The 27,918-nt window shown below is 45.7% G+C and overlaps 1 protein-coding gene across 8 annotated transcripts in view; it reads left to right on the top strand.

Annotated features, from left to right (window-relative positions):
* Positions 1–27,176, top strand: part of ACIN1 (apoptotic chromatin condensation inducer 1) — a 31,891-nt gene extending 4,715 nt beyond the window's left edge. Inside the window, exons 4-20 of one of the 8 annotated variants that reach the window (XM_058540940.1) lie at positions 148–267; positions 6,798–6,886; positions 7,855–9,120; positions 9,622–9,837; positions 10,643–10,758; positions 14,522–14,581; positions 18,055–18,196; positions 21,649–21,691; positions 22,540–22,673; positions 22,771–22,923; positions 23,458–23,599; positions 23,948–24,093; positions 24,478–24,585; positions 24,726–24,833; positions 25,064–25,388; positions 25,481–25,581; positions 26,250–27,176. In XM_058540940.1, the coding sequence (XP_058396923.1) occupies positions 148–267; positions 6,798–6,886; positions 7,855–9,120; positions 9,622–9,837; positions 10,643–10,758; positions 14,522–14,581; positions 18,055–18,196; positions 21,649–21,691; positions 22,540–22,673; positions 22,771–22,923; positions 23,458–23,599; positions 23,948–24,093; positions 24,478–24,585; positions 24,726–24,833; positions 25,064–25,388; positions 25,481–25,581; positions 26,250–26,576 (3,596 nt within the window). In that variant the 3' untranslated portion in view covers positions 26,577–27,176. Of the gene's footprint in view, positions 1–147; positions 268–6,797; positions 6,887–7,854; positions 9,121–9,621; positions 9,838–10,642; positions 10,759–14,521; positions 14,582–16,298; positions 16,598–18,054; positions 18,197–21,648; positions 21,692–22,539; positions 22,674–22,770; positions 22,924–23,457; positions 23,600–23,947; positions 24,094–24,477; positions 24,586–24,725; positions 24,834–25,063; positions 25,389–25,480; positions 25,582–26,249 lie in introns of those variants that run through there. The other 7 variants (XM_058540942.1, XM_058540941.1, XM_058540943.1 and 4 more) reach the window with 7 other exon arrangements.
* The last annotated feature ends 742 nt before the right edge of the window (positions 27,177–27,918 follow it).

Raw genomic sequence — 27,918 nt, forward strand, 5'->3', positions numbered from 1 at the left:
CCTAGGGAGTTTTTCTCTATGTACAATGCTCTTTTTAGTATATACTCTGTATCTGTGACTTTGCCTGACCTCCGTCACTCCTCTACATGTTCCCACATGCTGAGCCCTTCACTCCCTCCCTGCCCCGACCCAATCTGTGCTTTGCAGAAGCTTCAGCTGAGTCGGAGGACGAGATGATCCATCCTGAGGGAGTGGCTTCCCTGCTGCCTCCTGACTTTCAGAGCAGCCTGGAGAGACCAGAGCTGGAGCTCAGCAGACATTCGCCCAGTACGTATCTCCCTCCCCACTGCGCTGTTTTGTCAATCCTGCGTAGTTGGTGGGGGGAGGTAGTAAGCCTCCATTAAAGTCCCAGGGAAATTCTGTGACAATGATATTTGACATCTGTTTTTCGTGGAAATTATGTCCTTTTGAAGTCTGCTTTCACCTCTATGTTGTGTTAACCTCTGAATGTTTTTTAAGGCAGTATGATTTTTCTTCTCATCTGTACTTCTTTAACCTCTTCTCCCTCTGAATTTAGCAACAGTCTCAACTCTTTTTCATCTCTTTACCAATTGTATATATTATGTGTTGCACATCCAATCATCCTTCCAAGTGGGCATCTGCTGCAGTTTATTAATTCAACAAATTTTTATTGAGTGCCTGTTGTATGCTAGGCATGTGCTAGGCACGAGGAGTGTAGTAGAGAAAAAGACAAGTTTCTGCCCTAATGAAACATACAATCTAGTGAGGAGATGGACGTTAAGCAAATTATTACATAATTGGTTACAGGTGTGCTATGTGCTATGCGAGGCAGTGCGTGGAGTATTATGTGAGCATATTACAGGAAGCTCTAACCCAGTGTGTGGAGTTGGTTCAGGCAAGATTAATTTTTTCACGTTATAAAAAATATTAAGCACCCAGTTTTGCATAATATCTCAAGAAAAAGTCTGTAAATGCAGCCTTTGTCTTCTAAGAACTACCTAAGACAGTATACTTTTAGGAGAACATGTATATAAGGCATGTGGATGGTAGGTAGCTATATTAAACCAATGTGTAAATTAACAAGTATTTTGAATCATTATTAATGTTAGTGGTCATGGGGAAGGTGATCACTCCATACTTTGTATTTTTAGAATGTATGAAAATTGCTAGCTCTTCTGATTAATACAGAATTCCTTCCTGAAGATAGATTTTTAGGAGATATTTAATGGTGGGAGAGAAACAAGTTTTATTTAAAGATCTCTTTTCTCCTCAAATATAAAAGTAGCAGACCCTCAATTGATGGATTTTGCCCTTAGCACTCTTTTTTTCCCTGATTATAAAAAGCCAGGAGGAAGGGGAAAACTCTTTTATAAATGAGTTGTCAGTGTTTCTTCTCAAATAAAAATCAGTCAAAAAATATTTGTTGGGGCCGGCCCCGTGGTGTAGCAGTTAAGTGTGCATGCTTCGCTGCTGGTGGCCCGGGTTTGGATCCTGAGCGCGCACCGATGCCCTGCTTGTCAGGCCATGCTGTGGCGGCATCCCATATAAAGTGGAGGAAGATGGGCACAGATGTTAGCCCAGGGCTAGCCTTCCTCAGCAAAAAGAGGAGGATTGGCGTGGATGTTAGCTCAGGGCTGATCTTCCTCACCAAAAAAAAAAAAAATAAGGTATTTATTGAATTCCTTCTATATACATATCTCCATGCTAGAATACATGGGGAATTAGCACGTTGTAAAATCTATTAGAAAGAAGACAATTGTATGTAAAACTAACAATAGAAGATAGTATGTTTTTAAGTGACATATAAATAGTACAGACACATGTACCAAAGGAATTCAGAAGAGTAAAAGCTCTCTGAGCACTGGAGTGATTAGAAAGAGCCTCATGAAGGTATAGGACTTGAACTGAGCCTTACAAATAGGTAGGATTTGAATTGGCACAGAGGAGACGAGGGTTTTTTGGAAGGTACAAAGGCATAGAGCTAGGAGTCAAGGTGATATTTTTAAAGGAGAAGTAGTAAACGAATCTAGCCAGCATCAAGTATTCTTTCATATTCAAGAATAGTCAGAGAAACAATTAAAAAGGTAGATGGGGATAATATTGCGGAAGGCTTTGAATATCAAGCCAATGAGTATGAGCTTTTTTATTCTAAAGGTGATGGGGGAACCATTCAAAATTATTGATAGGAACATGATTTGATAAAGAACTCTTTCTTAGAAAAGGAAGACTCTCTCAGTTCTAAATGTAACTTGAAATGAAACTGAGGAATGGATCCTGAAATAGAAATAAAGTTTCAAAAGCAAATAAAGGTTTAGAGTGAGCGTAGCCAGTCTCTTCAGTGCTTTATGCCATCAGCAGGACTCTGCCTATGGCTATAATTGATGGAGGGAAGATAACAGGTAAAAGAAAAGGAAAGAGAGGGGTGAAAAATAAATTAGAAGAATGTAGTAAATTGTAGAGTAAGCTGGTAATTGCCATATGTGCTCTTCAGTGTACTCTCTGTCATAAACTTTCCTACATCAGATCTTGGCTAGAATATGAATTTCGTTATAGATGTGGTACAGAATTTGGTCAAGGTCCTAAATGGAGTGGTAGTTTGGAGTTGTGGCAGTGCTTAGTTAGATCAGTGGTAATACCTGGAGTTTACCCAGAAATTAGATTCTTTCAGGTGTGTCGTCTTAGTCCACCATAAGCCAGTAAACTGTTGGGATGCCAGCTTATTTGTGGCTTTGGATGTTTTGGGGTTCTCTCTTTAATAAGATTTTGATTAAAGGAAGGTTCCTAGTAACATATTTTGCCAATCAGTAGTAGCACCTGAGGATTTTTTTTTTTTTTTTTTTTTTAGCATTACTGTTTTTAAGAATGTGGATTCCTGGGCCTGACCCCAAGAATCTCAGAGAATGTGAGTCCTGGAACTCTACATTTTTTAAGTCCCCTGGTAGTTCTGTTGATCAACTCAATTTATGAATGACTAACTGAAGGAATAGTTTTTCAGTATTATTTTTAATCAAGATCCTTGGCTTATATTCCAGCAACCTCCCATTTATGTTCTATAGACAAAATCCCAAACAGGAAGGAAGAATTGGTTTATAAAGTCCTCCATGGGATTCTTCTCCTCGACTTCTTATCTCTCCACCATTTTCTTCAGATTTTTCTAAAGTGTTGGGAGTCAGTATCCACCCTCCATACTCAGAAGTTGTCTGGATTCCCTTCTAAACCATGACTGAGTATACAAAAGTCCTTGTTGCCTTCAGTTAATTTTTTCAAAAAGAGCTCAATCTAGGAAATTTAGGAGGAAAAATACAACAACATTTAAAAATGGATATTCAGAATACAGATTCTTTAAGAAAAGTATAGCCCCGTGGGATCTTAGCCAGGATCTTTGGCATGTAGCCCTCATTCCTTTTTCTCACGTTAGATCTGGATGCTGAGATTCTCGAGAAATGCTGGATGAGTTACTTATACAGCTAACATGAGTCACATTTAGGTTGGGCATCATTGCCAGGTCTCCATTCTCTTAATTCCTGCTTCTTATTCATACCCAAGGCTACCTTTTGGCCACAGGCTTTGCTGTGATCTCTAGCTACCTTATTTGGGTCCTGCAAACTCTGCCTAGAGATTTATTTTCTAGGATGAAGAAACTACTTTCCTATATGGCCCTTAAACATTGTTCACTTTAATACACTCTACACTGTCTAGTAGCCACCTTTTCCTTTCTCCTGAAGGCTTCTGGCTTCAGAATCTTAGAAATCTTACATTCATCCTGACTTGCTTTTCAACTCCTGAAATACATTTGTTAACGTGTTACCTCTCCTCTTTGCTAAAGGTGCTCAGTTTCTACACGTATTAACATCTGGCTTTCAGACACTCATTGGCCATGTGCTCATAATAGATGTCACTTTTCCCAGAACCTTGTCTGCATCACATCAGCTCCTTACAAGGAGCTAGAACGAGATTCCTCATCTCTTCCTTATATTTTGTATTGCTTACCAAGTGCTTATTTCATGTCTGAGGGTCCCCTCCAATTATCACTTTTTTTGCAAAACAGTGAGGACCAAAACTTTCTGAAGAGCCCTGTCCATTTTTCCCACCTCTTTGATGACTTATTACTCAGATGCTTCCAGAGGAATAATCATCTAGAATCCTATCGCTGCCATTTTACAATATCAAAATAACATTATGATCTAATAGAATAGTGTACAGCTTGTAATAGGTGGAGAAAGAGGCTATTTGCTTGTACATATCTAATTTTAAAACCGCAACTCTAAAGCTCTCATTTGATCTGTTTAACACATTTATCTGTGGCCAACTTTGTACATGCCTTTTTTCCTTCCCTAAAATCACATTTATTTATTCAGAGCATATATGTGCATACTGAAAGCCTGTTATTTACCACAAAGCATCTTTCATATGACTTTAAATATATGCTTATCACTCTTGTATTTAAATTGAAAAGAAAACAACCAAGAAAATGTTTCTTATATAAAACTTGCAGTGATAAAAGCGAGTACTTGGGATGGCTAGGCCTATGAATTTAGCTGTTTATAGTATTTGAGAAGTATCTGAGAATCTCTTCTATAGGTTTTCCCTCCAGAGTGTAGGCTTTTAAACTTTTAAAAATGTTTGTTTTCTTATTACAAAAAGTAGTATATTCGTTAAAGAAAATTTGCAAAACTAGAAAAAACAAATTTTTAGATTATCCAGTAGTCCTACAAACTAAAATAACCACAATTGATATTTTGGTGTATATTTTTTTTTTCTTTCTTTTTCTTTTCTTTTCTTTTTTTTTTTTGGTGAGGAAGATTAGCCTTGAGCTAACATCTCTTGCCAATCCTCCTCGTGTTGCTGAGGAAGATTGGCCCTGGGCTAACATCCATGCCCATCCCCCTCTCCTTTATACGTGGGATGCCTGCCACAGCATGGCTTGATAAGTGGTACGTAGGTCTGTGCCCCGGATCCGAACCTGTGAACCCCGGGCTGCCAAAGCAGAGCACGCAAACCCAACCATTATGCCGCCGGGCTGGCCCCTACTTTTTTTCTTTTTAATTCTTGAGCATCTGAATAATGATTTTTTTTTATGACGTTACTTTTTAGAGCAGTTTTAGGTTCACAGCAAAATTCAGAGGAAGCTATGGAGATTTCCCATATGCACTGTGCCCCCCCATGTGTATAGCCTCTCCCATTATCAGCATCCCTCGCCAGAGTGGTACACTTCGTAAAATTGGTGAACCTACCTTGACACATCGTAATCACCCAAAGTTCGTAGATACCTTAGAGTTCACTCTTGATGTTGTACATTCTGTGGGTTTGGACAAATGTATAATAACATGTATCTATCCTTATAGTATCATCCAGAGTATTTGCACTGCCCTAAAAATCCTCTGCTCTGCCTATTCATCACTCCCCCCTGCCTTTTTTTCCTTTTTTGTTAAACTATAATAAGTTTCTTCTCCTTATACTTGCAAAGGAGCTTGGCCTAAAATTCATGAATAATAATGTCTTTTGTCTTGGTTTTACTCATTTTGTAATTTAACCTATTCAGGTCATTTAGTTATGAAATCATTGATTATTACAGCCACTACATTATTTATTAATCTCTTACAGATTATTCTTCAGATATTTGCTAAAGAATCTGGCCTGTCACTATATATCTTAACCACAGATCCTGTACACACACTCATAATGCAAGTTTTTATTCACTAACCCAGATATGAGATAGTATATATTCAGAGATCCTGTTAATCAAGTGAAGTTTCTTCTTTTAGTTACAAAAGCAAAGATCTAGTTCATTTTAGATTGTTGGGATACAGAAATGAGCGAAGACGTTGGGTTAGAGCTCACACTGTCTGCCTTATCTGCACTAGTTTAGATACTGTTCGTGTAGAACATGGTTTTGTGAATCATTTACACCCTTTGCACTGTATTAAAACTGACTCCAATCTAGCTGAGTAAGTGTCTAGAAGATAATTATCTTTAGGCCATTTTCTAAACTGGTTCTTATCAATATTTGCATTGCTACTCTGTGTAATAGTTCAATACTGGTAGGAAACTTAGAAATCTTCCAGTCCATTCCCTCTTTCTCAGTCAAGACATTGAGACCCAAATTATTTAATTGATTTACCCACAGTTACCTTCCTTCATGGAATGTGAGTGAAATTTTTTTACAGTTTTACACGGAGTTATTCTTTGGAATGACCTAGATTAGTGGTTTTCAAGCTTTCTTTTAATAGAACTTATTTTTCCTTAAAAAAATCTCACCTTGAGCCCCATATATAAAACATAATTGAGAGGGCCCATTTCTGAGGCCCTGTCCAGTTGGCTTGAAATAATTTCTAGGAACGTTAGGGCCCTGAAAACCATTCATCTAAGTACTTATTTTGTGAGATTGTTGTTTTACAACTGGTATATTAGTCATAATATTTTGGTCAAAACTAGTGGTAGCAATAGGCGGTCCAAAAAAATGGACACTAAACATAGTGAAGTCTTGAGCTTTGATTCAGAGTGACAAAACATTTTATAGAAATAACAGCACTTTGTATTTGTACATCCCTGCTAGACAATTTGAAGCCACTGGTAATTATTTTACATTTATTTGAGTTATTTGTAATATGTGAATTGCCTTTGGGATATTAAAAATATTCCGGACATGCACAGCAGGAATTATCAATAAGACCCTGACCCTTAGGGCTGTGTGTAGTCTTTTCTTCTGCAAAGAAGTCAAAAAATTGATATAGATAATGTATAGACCAGCTCATATGCTATGATTGAATTTTAGAAGGCAGCCTTGAATGAACATTCACGTTATGAGTGTGACTTGATTTTCTTTCATTTGATAGGAAAAAGCTCCTCTGTTTCTGAAGAGAAAGGTGAATCTGATGATGAGAAACCAAGGAAAGGAGAAAGACGATCATCCAGGGTCAGACAGGTAACCAGACACCTCCTAAAGCTTCCATCACCTCTTTGGGTAGTGCTTTGGACAGCTCCTCCTCCTCTTCCTCCTCAGACTCTTACAGAATGGGTGTTTCTCTAGATTTCTATACAGTCATCTTTCTCCTCTTTATCATCTTTTTCTCTTTTTTGTGTGTGTGTGAGGAAGATCAGCCCTGAGCTAACATCCATGCCAATCCTCCTGTTTCTGCTGAGGAAGACTGGCCCTGAGCTAATACCCGTGCCGAGCTTCGTCTGCTTTATGTGGGACGCCACCACAGCATGGCCTGACTAGCGGTGTGGTGGTGCGCACCCGGGATTCGAACCCGGGCCACCAGCAGCGGAGCGCATGCATTTAACTGCTACGCCATGGGGCCGGCCCAGCTTTTTTTTTTTTTTTTAATTTAGATCTGCTCTGGCCTTTAGATTTTTAAGTGAATATATAGAAAATAAAAGTAACTTGTAAAAGTTAGGCTTGGTCTATATTCCTGAAGCACATTATTAGAAAAGAGATAATTATTCAATTAAAACCTTAAAGCTATATGATACGATGTTAAGTGAGCAGAATACAAAAGTATATGTGTACTGTAATTATGACTGTGGAAAAGAAATGATGAGAAGAAAATTAAATATACCAAAATGATAAAAAATAATCACATTAAGTGATAATAGGTCAGTCCCCCCCACACACACTTTCTAGATATTCAGTTTATATTTATTTTTAAAGCTTGAAGCTAAAAAATGAACTACTAGCAGTTTCATTATTCTATTCCTCTTGGTCACTCTATTTTAAGTCCTGTAAGAGCGTGTGTTAGTCATGCTTGTCTACTGTCACACTTATTTCTGGTTGCTGAAAGTGTATATCATTGAGTTTCTCCTTCCTGTGTGTGTCTCGTGAGATACTTTTTTCTCCTCTCTTGATAGTGAGCAAATACACTTGGAACCATTGTATATCTTTTCTTTCAGGCAAGAGCAGCTAAACTTTCTGAGTGCAGCCAGGCTGTTGAGGAGGAAGAGGATCAAGAAACACCTTCCAGAAACCTGAGGGTCAGAGCAGATCGAAATTTGAAAACAGAGGAAGAAGAAGAGGAGGAAGAGGAAGAGGAAGAAGAGGAGGGAGAGGAGGAAGAAGAAGATGAGGGACAAAAATCTAGGGATGCACCAGTCCTGAAACAGTTTAAGAAAGAAGAGGGAGAAGAGATACCCATTGCAAAACCAGAGGAGGTGATGGATGAGAGACCCCAAACCATAAGATCCCAGGAACAGGAGGGGTTAGAGAGAGGAGGGAGAGTTACAAGGTCCCAGGAAGAGGCTAGAAGAAGTCATCTGGCCAGACATCAGCAGGAGAAAGAGGTGAAAACAACTTCTCCCCTTGAGGAAGAAGAAAGAGAAATAAAATCTTCAAAACGCTTGGAGGAAAAATCAAAGTCCCCTTCCCCTCCTCGATTGACTGAAGATCTGGAGAAGGCCCCTCTTGTGCTGCAACCAGAGCAGACTGCCAGTGAGGAGGAGACTCCCCCACCTTTACTTACCAAGGAAGCATCTTCACCACCTAATACACAACTCCAAAGTGAAGAAGAAATAGAGCCCATGGAAGGCCCAGCCCCTCCTGTCCTCATTCAGTTATCTCCTCCTAATACAGATGCTAAGGCCAGGGAGCTATTAATATCTCAGCATATTGTCCAGTCGGTGGGAGGCCTGTCTCCTTTGTCAAGTCCTGCAGACACCAAAGCGGAATCTCCAGCAGAGAAAGTGCCCAAGGAAAATGTCCTGCCTCTAGTTCAGAAAAGCACACTAGCTGAATCCTCAATCCAGAAGAGTCTTGAAACTGAATCAGAAAAATCTGCTCAACCGCTCTCTCTAAAAATCGAGGAATTAGCACCGGCCAAAGGGGTCACTGAGCAGTCTCTGAAACAGCCTTCTTTGGAACAGAAGGAAGACAGAAGGGCTTCTCATACCCTTCTCTCAAGCCACAGAGTAAAACAATCAGCTGGCTCATCCTCTAGCCGGTCCTCTTCATCTTCATCCTCCAGTTCTAGATCAAGATCTCGCTCTCCTGACAGCTCAGGCTCTCAGTCTCACTCACCTCCAAGATCCAAGCAGAGAGATGTATCTCGGGCACGTACTCACACCAACCCTTGTGGTAGATCCAAGATGGGCTCTAGATCAACATCAGAGTCCAGGTCACGTTCCCATTCTCGTTCCCGTTCAGCATCAAGCAGCAGCAGAAAAGTAAGTGTGGGAAAATCCTGGTTGCGTTGATGTTCTTTCTGTACTCCAGTGTTTTTCAACCCCGGGAGAACCTATCATGATTTCTGGCAGGAATAGGAAAAGCTTCCTTTAGTCCCAGTTCAGTGATTACTTGCCCCTCATTTCAGAGTTAAATTTTCAATTAATTGATCCCTAAATAGGATCCTTTTTCATTTTGAATCCCTTTGATTCCAAAGAATGTTGAATCCACTTACCCATCTCCTCCATTAGACTATCAACTTCTTGAAGGTATGGCCATGCCTTTTTATGTGTGTATCCCAGTACCCAGCACCTAGTTGGGACTTAATAAATAATTTGTTGAGTAGTCTAGGAAGTTAGGGAGATCAGTAACTCAAACAGCAATAAACATAGGGACAGAAAGATCCAAAGTATTAAATTGGGTCAATGTAAGTTGGAAAACTCGGTGATCTACTGAATATATACTATATAAAATAATTTGTCTTATGTGTTTCATTTCTTCAGTCTCTGAGCCCTGGAGTCTCCAGGGACAGCAGCACCAGCTACACTGAAACCAAAGATCCCTCTTCTGGTCAGGAGGTTGTAACTCCACCAGTGCCACAACTGCAGGTCCTTGAGCCAAAGGAGAGGACTTCCACGTCATCCTCTATCCAAGTGAGGCGTATGAGCCAACCTGAGCCAGCCGAAAAGCATGTGACCCAGAGGTTACAGCTTGACCGGGTAGGCTATCATGCCCCCTCCCTAGAGGGAGATGGAAGATTAGGCGTGATTTTCCTTGTTGTGTTAGCTATAAAACTGAAAGGTCAGTATGGACAGGGTTCAACAGAAATGAAGGAGTTTGGGATACCTGTTAGATTCCGCTTAACTCATTTCTAACTCCTGGGTTCATGGAAGCTCTACATGAGGCCAAGCAGCAGAGTTCTCATCTCCAAGGCTCTCAAGGTCATTCTTCCTCAGAAAGTCTTTTTTCTGCCCCAAAGGAAGCCTTTTCTCAGTTCTCTCGAAAAAGAATTCTTTTTTTTTTTTGTGAGGAAGATCAGCCCTGAGCTAACATCCGTGCTAATCCTTCTCTTTTTGCTGAGGAAGACTGGCTCTGAGCTAACATCTATTGTCAGTCCTCCTCCTTTTTTTTCCCCAAAGCCACAGTAGATAATTGTATGTCATAGTTGCACATCCTTCTAGTTGCTGTATGTGGGACGTGGCCTCAGCATGGCCGGAGAAGCGGTGCGTCGGTGCGCACCTGGGATCCAAACCCGGGCTGCCAGTAGTGGAGCACGCGCACTTAACCGCTAAGCCATGGGGCCAGCCCTCAAAAAAGAATTCTAATAAAATGATTGCTGGAGTAGAAGTTCTTTAAGCAGTATTCCATTCCACTTTCTAAAATGAAATAACGAAGATATATAGGGCTGTGTGTGGAGCTAGTACTGTGTCCTGCTCTGCCTTTTACCAGCTCCACGTTAAAGAAAAGAAACCAAGCAGGTTTAAGTACGTTGCTATGTTTGTTTTGCTATGTTTGTCCTGACAGGGGAGCCCAAAGAAGTGTGAAGCTGAAGAGGCAGAGCCACCAGCTGCCACACAGCCCCAAACCTCAGAGACTCAGACTTCTCACCTACCGGAATCAGAAAGGAGTCGTCTCACAGTGTAAGTGATATATCTCACCTGGGGTGTAACAGGGACCGAGAAGTGTGTCATAGTTCTTTGCTCCCTGGAGTTCTTTGACGAAGCTGTCTAGTTTCCTTTTAAAACATGTAGGCAGAGCTTTATCTGGACAAAGGCTAGACTTCAGTTACTGTGTTGGCAGCTGCCACCAGAACTCTTAAAGTAGTCTGGAAAGTAGCGGTGAGAGCGTAAGGAAACCCATATCTGGAATCATCTAACCAAAATAATTCCTTTAAGGAGCAGTCAGCAGAGGTTTCTGTTCCCAAACTAAAGATGGTGTAAGGAAATTGACTCAGGGCATCTTAACTCAATCTGTAGCTCACGTTTATCAGCTACAACTGAGCCTGGGAACAGTTTAATAAAGGATACTGAGGGTCTACAAAGAAAAGCACAAGAGGGTGCTGGTTTTTAGTGTCTGTATTTTCCCTGGTTATTATCTGTCATTAAATTTATTAAGCACAGTCTATCTTAGTTAGCTCTTAGCATACAGTACAGCAAAAGGTAAAGTCCATATCAAGTCAGAAGCTTATTCCTGGGCCCCTAAGACCCTTGATTTTATCATTTATACAAATACTGTGGGTTTTTTATTCCTTATATTTAGTCCTAGAAAAATCTCTTATATCAGTTTAAAATTTGAAATTGAACAGGTATATCCTTCGTTATTCTGAGCTAGATGTTATAAATTAAGAAGCCATTGAAACAAAATGCCTGACTTCAAAGTCTCCTGGGAAATGAACAAGAAAAGCATTGTGGAAATAAGATGGCTTAGCTTTTAGACTTCAGGAATCCTGTACTGCTTTGGGGAATGTCCTGTATAGACAGTTGGCCTAAAGTTGTTCCATGATTGTTTTTATGTCATTTTAACACTAATACCATCAGTATGATTTTTCCCCCTTATGTAAAAGACTAATGATTTACATTCTTCTGAGAGCTTCAGACTGTCTTTTGCCTGTGATTTTGGAGGGTGGTGGGCAGGTGACGTGATTTATTATCTCATTTCCTTATGACTTTAATAATAGTTTTGTGCTCCTTACTGTGTATCTTTTGCCTTGGGATATACCCTTGCTACTGTCCCTTCTAATATTTTTGCCTCTGCTGCCATCTTGTGGCCATTACATTTTTGGTTTGAAAGCCAAAACTTCACTCTACTTCCTTTGAAAAGTTTTTGTTTTTCCCTTTTGGGATGGGTACATTATCCTTTGGAAAAGAGTTTTTCTTCTAGGACCATAAAGTGAAAATCCAGCGGATTCTCTGGAAGGTGTTCAGGATTCCCCAGCTACACCATCGATGAGGAGATGGGGTGACACCTTCCCTTCCATATCCATCAACCAGAGATAATAGCTGCCCTCCCCTCCCCCATCCCAAGGGGGTACCGCGTGTCGTTTGTATAATGGCAGTTTCGAAGTAGGTGTTGACAGCCTGCTACTAATTGGGCCTGAGCAACTGCCTCCTATGCACCTTGAGAACAAGTAATTTTCTGAAAAGCTCTTTTCTTGCCCTGGAGTTCTATGACATCCTGGCAGTAGAATGGCACTTTATGCTGTTTTGAAGCATCTTTATTTCTGGACTTTTGCATGCAAGTCCAGGACAGATGAAGTTTGGAGTCATATACAGGGTTTTTCTCCCCAGGTAAGGGTGGCTTTGATCTTCATTTTATGACTGAGGTAATCTAGTCACATTGATTCTGGCAAGGTGATAGACAAGTGGCCCCTTGGGCAAATACTGAGGTTGTCCATTGTTGCCTAGGCAGGCTTCAGTGGAGCAGCCTATAGATTAGAAATGCAGTGTGAGCTCAGGAGTATCTCACATGCATCCCTCTTACCTGCTTTCCTTCTGCCTGCTTTCCAGATGGTCTATTCAGCAGCCTATCCAAAAGACATGCCCAAAGGCCTAAACCCATGGGCTATTCTGGCAATGGATTTGGTAAATGAATCTTTGAGAAGTTTGCCTACATTTCTGGAGGCCCTACAACTGATTCACAACACTCCTCCTGGCCTTTCACCTCTCTAGAGTCCTAGTGTTCAGCCTGGTGACCTCTGGAGTCCTGGCCAATTTTAGAAATGGCATCAACAGTACTAAATGGAAAAGACCATTTGTGGCTTAACCTTGGTTTTCCTGTCTGTCTCAACAAGAAGTCACATGACTTTAAAAAACAGAGCTAGGGCCTATTGATTCAATAACATGTTAAGAAAAAAATTAAGCTTTACTTCAAGGACCTCTCACCACTTGGAAGACATTGCCTAACTTTTTTGCTGTGCTTGGTTAAATACATTCTGATTCTGATTGTGGCCTAAGGAATTCTAGATTTATGAGGTAAGGTGTCTTTTTCATTGCTTGGAGCAGGAATTTATGAGCCCTCAGTCCTATTTCAGTTGAGCCCTGTTCCAGAATCCAGTCTTTTGCCTGCTACGCGTATAACCAAAAGGTCCTCATACGGCAGAAAATAATGGTACTCTCTTTTTACGTTAAAAAAAAAGAGAGAGAAAAAAAAGAACTTTGTATGGGCAGCTGTATCATCTAGCAGTAGTTAATTCAAACCTGAATTTTTCTGAGTACAAACTTCCTGTGTACACAAACCTTGCAGGCAATAGCAGCTTTGGGTTCTTGGCACTATGCTTATTTGTCTTTTTACCTGAGCAGGAGGAAGGAAATGGCCCTTTAAGCCAATATGACAGTGTAATTGATACTCCCCAGGGGACCTACAATACCAATATAGCAAATGACCCATATTTTAAAAAAGTAGAATTTATTGTCATCGGTAGAGTTTGATCACTAAGAAATTGGTATCTAAGAACACACACCCCCAAAATCATACTGTCCTTGATTATCTTGGAACTAGCATGCTCCTGAGGGTATTCTATATTTAAATCTCACTGCCTGAGGGTAGTCAAATCCCACTATTTCTTATTAAATTTCACATCAGGTTCTTAGCTGCTCATGAATTTTGTACAATAACTAAAATTCAAACATATATGCTTACAGAAATTTCCTTTTCCATTAGCTTCTCTGAATCTCATTCATAATCAGATATGAACTGTAATGTGATGTTACTAGCCTCCAAGTAGTTCTGTCCTTTTCTTCGGGGCTACAAATGCTTTGTGTGCTATTTAATTGTGGATAGATATCCCCCACCCCCAACCCCCATGCAATTTCACATATTTTTCAAAGATATCAGAAACATTTGTGCAAGAACTTAAATAAGTGGGAAGGGAGATGCCTTTTGTCTCAAAGAGACTACACAGAAAAGCTGTGTGGAGCTCTGACACATAGCTGACAAGGCTTTGGGACTGGTCCTACAAGTAGATCAAGTCCCCTTTTGGGGCAATTTCAAGAATTCCTCTTTTTCTTATGAAAATAAAGTCTTGGGAATTCTTGGATCCCACAGAATTGATCACGGGGAAATAGGCGGCACAAACTCGCTGTGTCTTAAGAAGGCCAAAGATAACGTGGTAACATTCTTATTCTTGAAAAAACGAGATAGAATTTCCAATACAAGAAAATTCTTCCTCCAAGGAAGCTACTTCTGGAGAGGCATATTGGCAGCTGAAGGTATTTTAGGACAATTGATGGACAGAGAACATTTATTTGAGGGTGTTTGAGGATAATGTTCTCTGTAGAAATTGTATCTGAAAAAAATTTTTAAGAAGAATACTTTTAGTTCAGCAAGCATTTATTAAAGTGTCCACTTGGTACCCACAATGACAACCTAATTCAGAAATATTTACTGAGAATTTCTTTGTGTTAGGCCCTGGGCTAGGGGCCAAGGGATGCAGTCTCCGACCTTGAGGAACTCTGCAGAGTGGAGGTGAGGGGCAAGTAAACCAGCGGTTATTATACAGTGATGAGGGCATTACCGAAAATCTGTCAAGCCAGTTACTGAATGCCTTTGCATCCGAGAAAGAGCAGTCTACTGTTTGAGGAAACTCCAAAACTCCGTAGGTGGCATCAAATGAAATAATGGCCTATTAAATGTATATGTGTTTATGCCCATCCTTACCTTGACCTGGGGTGTCGTCCAAACCAGACTTTTAAGAGTGAACCCTTATCACGCTATTCCGTGAGATAGGTATTGTTGTTATCTCCACTTCACAGGTTAAGAAATAGATGCACAGAATAAGGGACTTGCCCAGTATCACATCACTTATATGGGGGTGGGGCCAGGGCCAAGATTGGGCCCTAGCCAGTTTGACTCTAGAACTCTCAATCTCACTGAGCAGACCGGGACTACCCAGTGAAAAGGAACTCTTAGAGTAATGTGTAAGCATGACTGCTTTAGCATGCAGTTGGCGTGTAAGTTTAAGATTTTAAGCAGCAGGGAGGAAATTTTATTCCTGGTTAAGTACCCAGAAGCTTGTCTTAGTGCTAAACCTCTACTGCCACTAGGATACAAAAGGAGCACCTTTGCAGTCAACAAATGAGCATTTTGAACATCTACTCAAGTGTTTTTTTGAATGGTTAAGAGTCAGCTTCCTGTTTCACATTTAGTCTGGTGAAGATGCCCATGATTAATAATTTCCGTTTAGTTCCCAGTCACTTTCTGCCGGATCACCCCCACCCTTATCTACTTCACAGCCCTCACCTTGGAGCCCTTGCTTCAAGTGGCCTTCAGGCTTCAGCCAACCAAGGTCCCCTTGTGCTGTTTATCCTTTTCCTTTCTGGCTCCAGTGGACCCTGGGGCAGGGTGACCTTATTAAAGACTTTGTGAAACAAAGTTGTCTGTCATCTCTTCAGAGACACCTCTCCCCCCTCTACAGGGAATTCAGAAAGGAACTCTCTGCTTATCCACTCCTTCCACCATCCCTGGCGAGAGGGCAGGTTGGAGTAGTAACACGTGGTCATTGCTGGGGTGAGCAGCCACTTACTGTAGTGATTGGATAGTGCCGATTCTCATCCCACCTCCCCACCTTGAACAGCTGACTGACTGAGTTGGTTTCAGTGTTCCACGAGTGGCTTCTTGGAGAGAGGGAGGTGGGCACATAAAAAATTGTTCATACTCTTCCATTCTGTGTCTCTTTCAACTTTGGCTTTGTTATCTTCCTTCTTTAATCATGTTTCACTCCCAGCTCTGCTGTTTCCTTTCTTCTCTGGAATCTTCCAAGCAAGCAGCTGTAACTTTGTGTGTCCTCTCCACCCAGCCCCCTCCCCGCCCCCTGGGAAGACAAGGAGAGAGCACCCTCTCCCTGTGGGGCTAGGCCTCGGTAGCTGTTGTAACCTGAGAAAAGAAGGAAAAAGGCCAGGCCTATTGAGCCAGCAGTGAGCTCCCTGTGGCCTGCCAGAGGATAAGAACCTTGCTCACTCAGCGCCCTCCCTCTTTTCTTTCCCCTCCCCTGCTGCAGCAGGGCCCTCCCCCATCCGCACACACGGGCTGCTGGGTAAGTGGCAAGATGGCTCCCCTGCATGTCTCCGGCTGATCGCCGCCGCTCCGCCAATACAATAGAGCCAGCCACTACCAGCAGCCTGGCCCGCTTCCTCCTCCTTCTCCAGAGAGACCAATCCAGCTGAACTCGGGGTTTGCCGTGAGGACCTAACGCTTATCTCTTAAAAGCCAGATCTCTTTTAGCCTCCCCTCACCACCACCACCACCTCCCCTTCCATTTACCATTTTTTGGATCCCCAGTTGCTGCATCTTGATTTTCTCTCTCTGGATCGGGTGGCTGGGGAGGAGGTGGTGGGATCTTGGGACAAGGAAGGTGTTTGTTTTTTTAAAAATTTTTTTAGGATTTTTTTTTGTTTGGTTTTTGTTATTTCTTCCATTCCAGAAAGGGATAAACAGCACTTCCAGGGGGAGAAAAAAAATCATGTTATCAGAAAGCAAAGAAGGGTGAGAGCTTCAAGTTTCCATGTATCCCTTTTCCCCACCGCTTAGCCCACCTCATCTTCCTTCTCTTCCCCATGGCTTTCACTCCGTCTTTCGTTTTGGTTTGTTTTCAGTCATTCTGCTTTCCCCCTTTGTCCTTCCTGCCCGATTTCTAATTGGCCCCACTTGCCCTTTCTATGTGGGAAATAGGTATTTTTTGGATAAGCTTTTTCTTTAGATTTCAGCAGTTGAAGCGCGTGTTTCTGTGGGGGCCTGTTAGCTGGGGGCACAGTTCCGATTTTCCCCTCCCCCTTCCCGTGCATCCCTCCCTGCCTGCTCTGGGGAGGCTGTTCTGACCTCTGGGTGTCAGGCAGCCTGTCAGGAATGCTGAGTTTTTTGGTGGTGGTTATCAGCCTGGGGAGGCTTGCTTTCCCCTCTCATGAAACTTAGGCCTCTGATCATCTTGATTTGATATTTTTTCCCCAGTGTTTGGGTGGTAGTGGGGGTGAGATTAGAGATGGACGTTAGAGATGAAGGCAGAAAAAGAAAATGGGAAGATAGTTTATCTGAAGTGAATCTCTGGGATTCATTGCCTGAAATGGGAGCTAACTTGTGTGATTCAGTGGGGGAGTGGGTTCAGTGTTGGGGGGGGTGCATGGTGTGGGGGAGGGCGTGTCCTGACTGGGAGGCCTGCTCTCTTTATCTCTTGGAAGTTGGAATGAGGGAGTGGGAGAAACTGGGCGAAAGCTGAATATAAGAACAATTCCTACACCTCTGAGCAGGTAAAAGTGGCCTGATTCTTCTCTGAGCTTTCATACCCTCCAGCAGTTATAGTCTTCCCTTCTGGAAGAGAGAGGGTCCTTGTTGAAGCTTGAACCCTCACCAGCCCTCCTTTCTCTGCAGCCCCACCCCCACCATTTCTCCATTCCTGGTGTCTCCAGAGCCTCTGGGTCGGTAGGCCTTTACTTATTAAGCAGTTGATTAAACACAAGGTTGGGATCATTTGCCACAACCATGGCCATTCTGCTCGTCTTTTTAAGGAATCAGCCTTCCCTTAGTTTCTTATGCAGTTTTGTTAAATAAAGGTGCCAGGGGATAGGGAGGCCACAGGGTTGTGCGCAAATCACAGTCACTTTTGAGGGATTGTTTCCAGAGAGGGTGTTTCTCCTCTTCATACATGAGTACTCTGGTGAATTACCTAAGAACAAACAGTTGGAGTCCTGACCCCACACGACACAGCTTTATCCCATCTGGGCAGTGGGTGGATGTGGTTGCTGTGATCTATGCTCTTTCCCCAAGAAAAACGGTTTCCCACTCTTCCTGTGGGGGCAAGCTCTCTAGTTTGATCTGAAAAGCAGCCCTCCTATTCCCACCCAAGTGATGAGGCATGGGGGTTTCCTGACCCAAAACCTAAAGTCTTGCTCTCTCTTCCCCTTGGTTCTTTCCTGCCCTTCCCTCCCATCCTCCCCCCATACTGTCAGTGAGGAGAAGGAGGAAGTGACCATGGACACAAGTGAAAACAGACCTGAAAATGAGGTTCCCGAGGCCCCCATGCCTAGTGCAGACCAAGTCAGCAATGATGACCGCCCAGAAGGCAGTGCCGAAGATGAGGAGAAGAAAGAGGTAAATATCCAAGCCACCTGTTGGGGTGGGTGGGCAGGAGTGGACCTAGGGGAAAGAGTAGACACTCTGGTGATCCCTCTTACACAGTGGGATAGGTTAAAGAAGGGGCTAGATGGAGACTTGGATCAGGATAGGGCCAAGGGAGAATTCGCTGGTTTAGCAAGGGAGACCCCTTGTGATGGAGACAGGGCTCATTCGTTCCCCTTCCCTGGTTGGGGAGGTAGTGCAGTGCAGTCTCTTGGAAGTTTGTAACTATTGGGAAAGTCAGTTAATGGCCCTTAGATTATCTAAGACCCGAGCTCAGCTTTCCCTGCTACCTTCTCAAGCTTCTCCCTGAGGTAACTAACTCCTTTAGCTTTCCCTCCTTTTTAAAAGCCTGTTGGAGCTCAGCGCCACCTAGTGGTCTTTGGTGTTTCTCAGCTGACCAGCCATGCTGAGGAATTTTTGTTCCTCATCTGCCCCCCAGTGGTCTCTTTGCAGAGATGTAGCCACTTGGAAGCCAGCACCTGGCATGATCCTGAAGGCCCCATCTCCATTTCTCTGACCCCTCTACCTCTTTTTTTGGCATATATATTATCTTGTGTCCTGCACCCAATTCAGGGGGCTCCCCCCATCAGAGCCAGCGAAGTCTTCTTGGCTCTTAAAGTATTGGAGGAAGAATTAGCTGGGTTTGGGAGTGGGTAAACGGGTGGGAGGGAGTGTTGTGTGTGTAGCCTTTCTTTGGTGTGTGTTGCGGGGGTGGGGGCCGGTGAAAGTGATTTGATGTGCAGAATATTATTTATTACAAGGTCCTTCTTCCCCGTAAAACTTTGTCCAAGTACCTCATGTACGATAATCCGCCCGTAAAATATAACCCTGCCCAACTGGCCAATCGCTGATGCCGCCTCTTCCTCTGGACCCACCCGCTGCTACTGAGCTGCCCAGTCAGAGCCGAGTCTGCTATCCAGGTGTCTTGGCCAGAGGGGGGCATGTGTATGGGATCCTGTGATGGGCCCCCTTTTGCCTCCCTGCCTTGCTTACATCAGGGGGCCAAGAAGAGCACTGTTCTGGAGAGACTTCTATTGAGAAAGCAAAAGTCATTTGGAAAGGGGTGGACTTGCATCATCTCCCTATTTGGGACACCCCAAGAAGAGCTTGTATCATTGCTGGGGCGCCTGCCCACATGCCCTTGCCCTTTTGAGGACTGTGGGTTGCCTTGTTTGCTACAGACTGTTGGGATTCCCATCTAGGGCACCAAGACCTCCTAAAGAGTCAATGTTTGTGATCACAGTGCCATGCTGTAAAATACCGAGTGGGGCTCTCTGCTTAAGCTGTGACGACTAGGAACCCTGCAGAGATGTCTAGGGTCTGAGCCCAGGGATTTAATGCTGATGACAGCCCAGCCATGTATCACCACTTGCTCATCAGATGGACTTCCCTTTGGTCCCTGTTGTCCATGGTGAAGGGCAGCATGTTGGTTGCTCCAACTTCTCCTCCATCCCTGGAGGCAGGGGCTCATCCATCCACCTGACTGGAACCACTGTCTCAGCTGGAGTCCCTGAGGAGATGCCACACACAACTCAGAAGAAAAGTATTCTGACCTTGCTGCTGAATGTGTGCCGGGTCCTGGGGCTATCCACTACTACCCCCAGGCTGCCTTCATCAGAGGCTCCATGATCCCACTCGGTGAGAGGACCCCCTCCCCAGTTACAGGCAGAGGAGAAAGGGACTCTGGAGTCATCACCTGGATTCCAAGTATTGGGTGGTGGTGTTGCTGCAGCCTGCCACTGGTGGACATAGGGTCCTGCCTGCCTCTCACGATGAAAGGCCAGGACCATTCCTGCTACTCACAGGCCATCTCATCAGGGACTGCAAGATGATGCCCCTACAGGGCTGGGACTGATGTCTCTGCCCCTTTTCCCCCTGTACCCCTCGCTGAGCCTGGCCACCACCAGTGAACTGTCTTGACATCATGGAAACTGGGCAGCGTCCCCCTACACGTTTCCCTCCCGCCCCCCCTGCGCCCCTGGGAGGACTCTGGCAGTGCCGTGCTGACCACCACGCCGTGCGCCCACCTTTTTTGCCAACCCAACCCCCCACCAATTGCACAGCGCCTAGCAGGGAGGGCTCATTCTGATTGGACCGGCGGTTGACTAGATACAGTACACAGTGAGGTGCGATTGGCTGAACTGAAGATCCCAGGTGTGAGATGGTACCTGGAACATTTGTCATATTCCTAGTTTATTTTCTTCTTTATTTTCTTCTTCTTCTTTTTTTTAAATCTTTTATTTTAATTTTTTTCTTTATCTTTATTTTTCTGATTTCTTTATTGGATTTATTTATTTATTTGGTTCATGTTTTCCTGTTTTAATTAAGACCTTTTTTTTTCTCACTAACTTACCCATCGAGAGCGGCCCGGCTAGGGGTCAGGCTGGCCCTTAACGGAGACCAAGGAGACTTGGTTAGACGACACAAACGGGGCTGAGGGGTGGATGGGGAAAAGGGATTTTATCAAGAGGGTCCTGCCCTACCCTTTAGAAGGGTGGTAGGTCTTAGTTTTTCCAGAAATAAGCATTTAAATCTAAAAATGCTCTATTCCCCTTTTCTCTCTCTCTTCCTCTTTTTGCTCTGTCCATAGTCTTTCCCTACTGAATGTTTGGGGCAGAAACTTGCTGGAAAGAAAGTTTGGAAGTTTCTGGTCCTTGGCAGAGCCACTAAGGCTTAAACCCTGGCCACAGAGGACACATTCAGGCTCTGCGAGAGCTCTGTACAGTGGTTGGGAAGTCTGAGACTTCCCCTGGGGACAGTCTGCCTTTGTAAAAACCTTCCTTTAGCAAAGACACCTTTCAATTCTTTCTGCGGCCACTGGGCGCAGGAGTCTCGTCTCCGCTGGGTCTGGTGCTGCCGGGGGTCTGGGCGGTCCTGACAGTCGCTGTCTGAGTGACTCACAGCCACTGTCGGTGGATGTCAGGCTGGACATTGAGAAAAGGAGGAGGGTTACTTTGTTGAAGTTGCCATCCCAGAGTTGGTTTTCCTTGTTTCCTCGTGTTTTCCTCGAGGTAGCAAGGAAGACCTCGGAGGACTAGATGACCCAGTTCTGGGCACAGCTTCTTGGGCTGGCATCCTCTCGCCCTGTAGAGACAGTGGAAGAGGGCATGACCAACGCCTTTAAAGGGCTGTGAGACTGCTGAATTCCTCTTCCAGCTTATTTCTGGTTAAGCTAATACACAGGTGTGATATGGACTAGATGACTTTTCCCTGCTGTGATGTTTGGTTTTATTTTTTTCTCTAACTTGCATTGATTCTGCTTCGTTTTTGCCGTTTGCCGCTTCTGTTTTGGTCTCTGTCTGTCTCTGTGTCTCTCTCTCTCTGTGTCTTTGGAGCCTATGCTGAGACTGCCCCATCTAACCTCTTTCCCCCCTCTCTGTGGGGTGTGTCTCTTTCTCTTTTTTCCCTTTTTCTTCTCTATACAGAGCTCGCTGCCCAAATCATTCAAGAGGAAGATCTCCGTTGTCTGTAAGTCCAGCCCCACATCCCTGATCAAGGTCAAGAATACCAGGAAAATCCGAGTTCATAGAGAAATAGATTCCTGTTCGCTCTCAGTGGGATTCTTGGGTCACCCCCTCCCACCCCACCACCTCCACCCAGCCAGTCAACCTTCTTGGCATATGTAGGGTTCCATTTTGAAATTCAAAACTTCAGACAATCCCTGTCATTTTTCGCAGTCATATTTCTTTCTTAACTCTAGTAAGATAAACTGAGGTGTCTCACTGTTTCCTGTGCAGTCCTACATGCATTTATTCTTTCAGATATCTGAACCCGCAGAACCAGGAGTGACTTTGAGGGGCTCCTATATAATGCTTACCAGTCTATGCTTTATTCTAAAAGAGCATCTGAGAAAATGAGAGGGTTCTACTCCTCAAACAGTGACATTTTTAACATTTTCCCAATGAGGAACTCTGAATTGAGAAAAGTATGAGAGATCTTTATAGATCACATCATGATCTTAAATTAACTTGACTTAGATTTTAGTATCACGTAGTCTTGTTTTTTCTGCATTCCCTTGTTCTGAGTCTGTCTTCTCCAGCACTTCAGATATTTCTACCACTAAAAGTTTCAACTGCTCACCAGTCTAGTTACCCCGCCCACATTGCCTTCAAGATCAGTAGTTTCCGTCTGTCAGGCAGTGGCTCCAGTCCTTCTGTTGTTCACTCTGAAGCACGGTTTCCCCAGCCCCCAAATATCATTTCCTTAGGTTTACCTTTTACTAAAACTTGAGTCGAAGGCTATCTGTGGGTGTTGTGGTGTGAACCAGCAGAGGGCCTGAGACCATCTAACTGTTGGGTCCTATTTCTTGGGGACAGCAGCTTCCAAGGGGGTTCCAGCTGGAAACAGTGACACAGAGGGGGGCCAGCCTGGTCGGAAGCGGCGTTGGGGAGCCAGCACAGCCACCACACAGAAGAAACCCTCCATCAGTATCACCACTGAATCACTTAAGGTGAGGTGGGAGGAGCCGGGGAAGGGAGGACGAGACATGTTGAGATGGGAGTAGACATGGGCCCAGTGTAACGGGGGGGGCGGTATCTGTGTCCCAGAGCCTCATCCCCGACATCAAACCCCTGGCGGGGCAGGAGGCTGTTGTGGATCTTCATGCTGATGACTCCCGAATCTCTGAGGATGAAACAGAGCGTAATGGTGACGATGGGACCCATGACAAGGGGCTGAAAATATGCCGGACCGTCACTCAGGTAAGGCTCCTGCACCCTAGTGTCAGGGGAGGGGGCAGCGGACGCAGAGCTGAGGAGCTAAGGTGGAGTCCTAGAAGGGAAGTCGCCCCTCTGTGCAGAGGGTGGGGCTGATTGGCCCTTCTCGGGGTCAGCAGGCTGCCACGTCCAGCTTGCTGCCTGTAATCGAGTTTTATTAGAACACAGCCACACCAGTTCATTTACTCTTGTCTGTGGCTGCTTGAGTGCCATAATGTCAGAGTTGAACAGTTGCAACAGAAACTGTATGGCTCACAAAGCCTAAAATAATTTACCATCTTGCCCTATACAGAAAAAATGTGAAAAATGCCGACTCCTGCCTTAGTTTTCCTCATGGCAGAGTTGAGGCATTAACAATCCCAGGGTCTGGCGGAGGTGAACTTAATAATGAAATCTTTCCCCCAGTGGAAGGAACATGCTAAGTTGAGTGTACCACCCTCTCTCACCAGGAAGCCAGGAGCTGAAAAGAATGTGCCAGTTTGGTGTTTAAGAACCTCTACTTTATCTGATACCTTACAGGTAGTGCCTGCAGAGGGCCAGGAGAATGGGCAGAGGGAAGAGGAGGAAGAAGAGAAGGAGCCTGAAGCAGAACCCCCTATACCTCCCCAGGTTTCAGTAGAGGTGGCTTTGCCCCCACCTGTGGAGCATGAAGTAAAGAAAGGTGGGTGAAGCGTTGAGTGGAAAGTAATGCAGCTCCCTGAATTCCCAGAGCTCTTTATTTGGATCTCTCTCAGCATTTCATGTTTTCTGCCTTGTATTAGTGTTTTACATATTTGTCTTATCTCCCCCTTCTAGTTATTAAACTACGTGAGGGCTGGGTTCGAATCTGTTTAATCTTTGAATCTCCATAGTCAGGAGATTAGCCTAGACAGTATCTTGCTCTTTAGAGGTGCTCAGCACATTTAGACAGAAGAGTGACTGCTTGGTAGGGAATAAAAGAAAGTCATATTGGAGGTGAAAGAGCCATCAGTGCTCCCTACTGAAACCATTCGTGTGCTCTATTCGATAGTGACTTTAGGAGATACTTTAACTCGCCGTTCCATTAGCCAGCAGAAGTCTGGAGTTTCCATTACAATTGATGACCCAGTCCGAACTGCTCAGGTGCCCTCCCCGCCCCGGGGCAAGATCAGTAACATCGTCCACATCTCCAATTTGGTAAGTCATTTTCCACGGTGCAGCCTTGTTTAATGGTTAAGAGTTGGAGCTTTGGACTCATGCTTCTTAGGTTCAGCACCTAGACCTGCCAGCTTACTCATTCATCGACTCTGAGCAAGTTGCTTCATCTCACACCTGTCTCCTCATCTGAAAAAAGCATCAGCCTGCAGGGTTGTCTTGAGGGTTTGAAGCGAGCCTGGCACATAATGTCTCAGTTAGTGTTACCACTCTTCTCTCCTTCCTACTAGAGGGTTCCTAACCTCTGCCCTCATCCAGACTTTGAAGCTGTACTCCTGTGACAGCGGCTTGGGAAATCTTGAGACCAGTGAGATGTGCATTGTTCTTGCCTTCTTCAAGACCCTGAAACTCCATTTTCGTTGGCAGGTTCGTCCCTTCACTTTAGGCCAACTGAAGGAATTGCTGGGACGTACGGGAACTCTGGTGGAAGAGGCCTTCTGGATTGACAAGATCAAATCCCACTGCTTTGTAACGGTGAGGGCAAGAAGCTGATTCTCCAGGTTGTGGCATATACTTCCTTTTGTGACCAGTGTGGGCAGGTTTGAGGGCGTTGTGGCCAGTGAGAGGGATTGAAGGCCTGTCGTGACCCTCTGCCCTCTCCCTTCCTCCCTCAGTACTCAACAGTAGAGGAAGCAGTTGCTACCCGTACCGCTCTACATGGGGTCAAATGGCCCCAGTCCAATCCCAAATTCCTTTGTGCTGACTATGCTGAGCAAGATGAGGTAAGAAACCTGGGGAAAGGAGGGAGGGGAGGGGCAAGGGAGGCCAGTATCTGCTAGATTCCAGCCAAGATCCTGGCCAAACCTGCAGTCACTGGGATTCCTTCTCCCTCCCCTTTGGTTCCTTTAGTTGAACCATGGGGCTCTGAAGTCTCTGTGCCCTGGGGTCCTGAGCTGCTTCAGTGGGAGTGATGTCATCTCCATCCTGACTGTCCTTGTTCCTCTGCCCACAGCTAGATTATCATCGGGGCCTCTTGGTGGACCGTCCCTCTGAAACTAAGACAGAGGAGCAGGGAGTTCCACGGCCTCTGCACCCTCCGCCCCCACCCCCAGCCCAGCCACCACAGCATCCCCGGGCAGAGCAGCGGGAACAGGAGCGGGCAGTGCGAGAACAGTGGGCAGAGCGGGAACGGGAAATGGAGCGGCGAGAGCGAACTCGATCAGAGCGCGAATGGGATCGGGACAAAGTTCGAGAAGGGCCCCGTTCCCGATCACGGTCCCGTGACCGCCGCCGCAAGGAACGTGCAAAGTCTAAAGAAAAGAAGAGTGAGAAGAAAGGTGCTTAGCCTTGGGGGCACCCATGCTCAGTGGTAGGTGGGATGGGCACAGGGTCATAGGCATCAAGTCTGATTCGCTTTCTTCCACCTCAGAGAAAGCTCAGGAGGAACCACCTGCCAAGCTGCTGGACGACCTTTTTCGGAAGACCAAAGCAGCTCCCTGCATCTATTGGCTCCCGCTGACTGACAGCCAGGTGAGTGCCCGCCTCCTGCCCTGCTCAGAGCTGCATCAGGGAAGCGGGGCAGAGCAAGGGGGGAGTCACCAGCCTGCAAGAGCTAGTGGGCCCAGGTTAGGATAATGAGGGAAGGAACTAAGCATCAAGGAGGCAGTTTTAAGAACCAGCTGATGAGTCTGTCGTAGAGAAGCCACACCTCAGAGGGTGAAGGGAGATGCCAAGACAGGAACTGTGTGCGTCCTAGGTAGGTGGCTGAGCCAGCTTCGCTTCGTGGAAATTGGTTTTAGTTAGCTGAGCAATCTGTATTTGGTAAACTCATCCATTTCTCTGCTTTTTAAATTTAAGTTTCTTTGTGATGGGCCTTTTGGGAGTTTTATGCTTAGGCTACTCAACTAAAGAGAGAAGAGATTTGTCCCTAAGTAGCTAGGGAAATACCAGAGGCCAGGCATGGATGGTGCCACTACTTGTCATGGGTATAAAAGGGAGCGACTGGGGCTCTGGGGCAAGGACAGATGTGATTGCTGAACCCCCCCGCCCCAGCAAAGGGGGGCCCTCACTTCCTGCTTAACAGCAAAGCTGACAGTGACCCTGAGCTAGGAGTGTGGGGTCCAGGGGCACATAGACCAGCCGGGAATGCTGCGCACAGGGCTCAGGTGCCTGTTCTCTGCCTTTCCTGCCTGCAACAGATTGTTCAGAAGGAAGCCGAGCGGGCTGAACGGGCCAAGGAGCGTGAGAAGCGGCGAAAGGAGCAAGAAGAAGAGGAGCAGAAGGAGCGGGAGAAGGAAGCGGAGCGGGAGCGGACCCGACAGCTGGAGCGCGAGAAGCGGCGAGAGCACAGCCGAGAGAGGGACAGGGAGAGAGAGAGGGACAGGGAGCGGGACAGGGGGGATCGAGATCGGGATAGGGAAAGGGACCGGGAGCGAGGCAGGGAGAGGGACCGCAGAGACACCAAGCGCCACAGCAGGAGCCGGAGTCGGAGCACACCTGTGCGGGACCGGGGTGGGCGCCGCTAGCTGGGAGAACACTAGGGAGAGCTGCAGGCACCAGCCATCTGCCCCCGGGGGTTCAAGGCCACAAGGGATAGGTACAATCTCCACCACCCTGGAACCAGGGCTCTTTCACACCATCTGCCCAATGCTGAAGTATGGCTGCCACCTGTCCCCACATACCAAATGGAGCAGTGGCCATCTCCCCCTACCCCATAGCCTGTCTCTTAGGACTTGGCCCTCTCCTCCCTCTCATTCCCCATTGTTAAGTCTGTGAGGGGGGAAGAGCTAGGTTAGGGAAGGGAGATGGCCCAGAGGTGGGGAACAGCTAGGAGCCCCAAACCTCTCACTTTTCCTCCATCCTGCTCACCACCTCCTTTGGGCACTCACAACCCCCTCTTGGGAACAGCCGGGGCCAGGACTGGGTCACCTATGAGCTGAATCAGCCTCTCCTCCTGAGTCCCAGGGCCCCTGCAGTTCCCAGTCTCTGTCCTGCAGCCTTTGCCTCTTGCCCACCGGTTCCACTTTATATCCACCTTTTTCCTTTCGTTCAATTTTTATTTTTATTTTTTTTATTATTAAATGATGTGGTCTATGGAAAATAATAAAAATCTGACTTAGTTTTAACTAGTGTGTGAGTGGCTTTCTTTGGGCAGGGCCCGGGTGAGAGCCAAACCCAATTGAAGAGGATGGCTGTAGCATGGAGCCAGCATCACTTCCTTTCCATACACTTACTTAGGCTGCTGCTTCCTGGAGCGGGGACTGCCCACCCTTCTCCATCCCGGCCTTGGCTCTAACCACACCACAACTGTCTTTCTCACTGGAGGGTAGAGGGGAAGACCCCCTGGGAAAAGGAGGGTTCTGTTCCCTGTTCAGGTCCTGTGCTAGAGGCATTTGGTCACCTGTTCACCACCTTCAAGGTGCCTCCCACAATTGCCACCAGGGGGCGGCAGCCGCTCGCTCAGTGGGCGCCTGTAAAGGAGCTTCCCCAAAACGCTCCACTCCCCACCTCCGTCCCCTCCCGCCGATGTCGTGCCTCCGTCCCTGTTCCCTGGGCCCAGCCCGCGGACTCTCTGGACCCTTCTGCCGTCCTTAAGCGCACCCCAACCGACCAGCTACCGTGCCCTCCCTGCTCGGGCTCCCAAAACGCCGCCGCCGTGCGGCTAGGGTCCACACCAGCCCCAAAGGCCGGTCCGGGAGCGGGGAGCCGGGCCTCTCCGCAGTGGACCCCTAATTCCCTGCCTCACCGCGCGCTCGCCCTGCACGGGGGCCGCGCTGCCGGGGGCGTCCGGGCCGCTTCGCGCCTCCGGGTGCGCCCTCCCCGCCAGCTCTTCGGAAACGGCCTGGCCGTCCTCCCGCCCGAGTGCCC

The sequence above is a fragment of the Diceros bicornis genome, chromosome 5 (genome assembly GCF_020826845.1).
Source record: "Diceros bicornis minor isolate mBicDic1 chromosome 5, mDicBic1.mat.cur, whole genome shotgun sequence".
Classification (NCBI taxonomy): domain Eukaryota; kingdom Metazoa; phylum Chordata; class Mammalia; order Perissodactyla; family Rhinocerotidae; genus Diceros; species Diceros bicornis.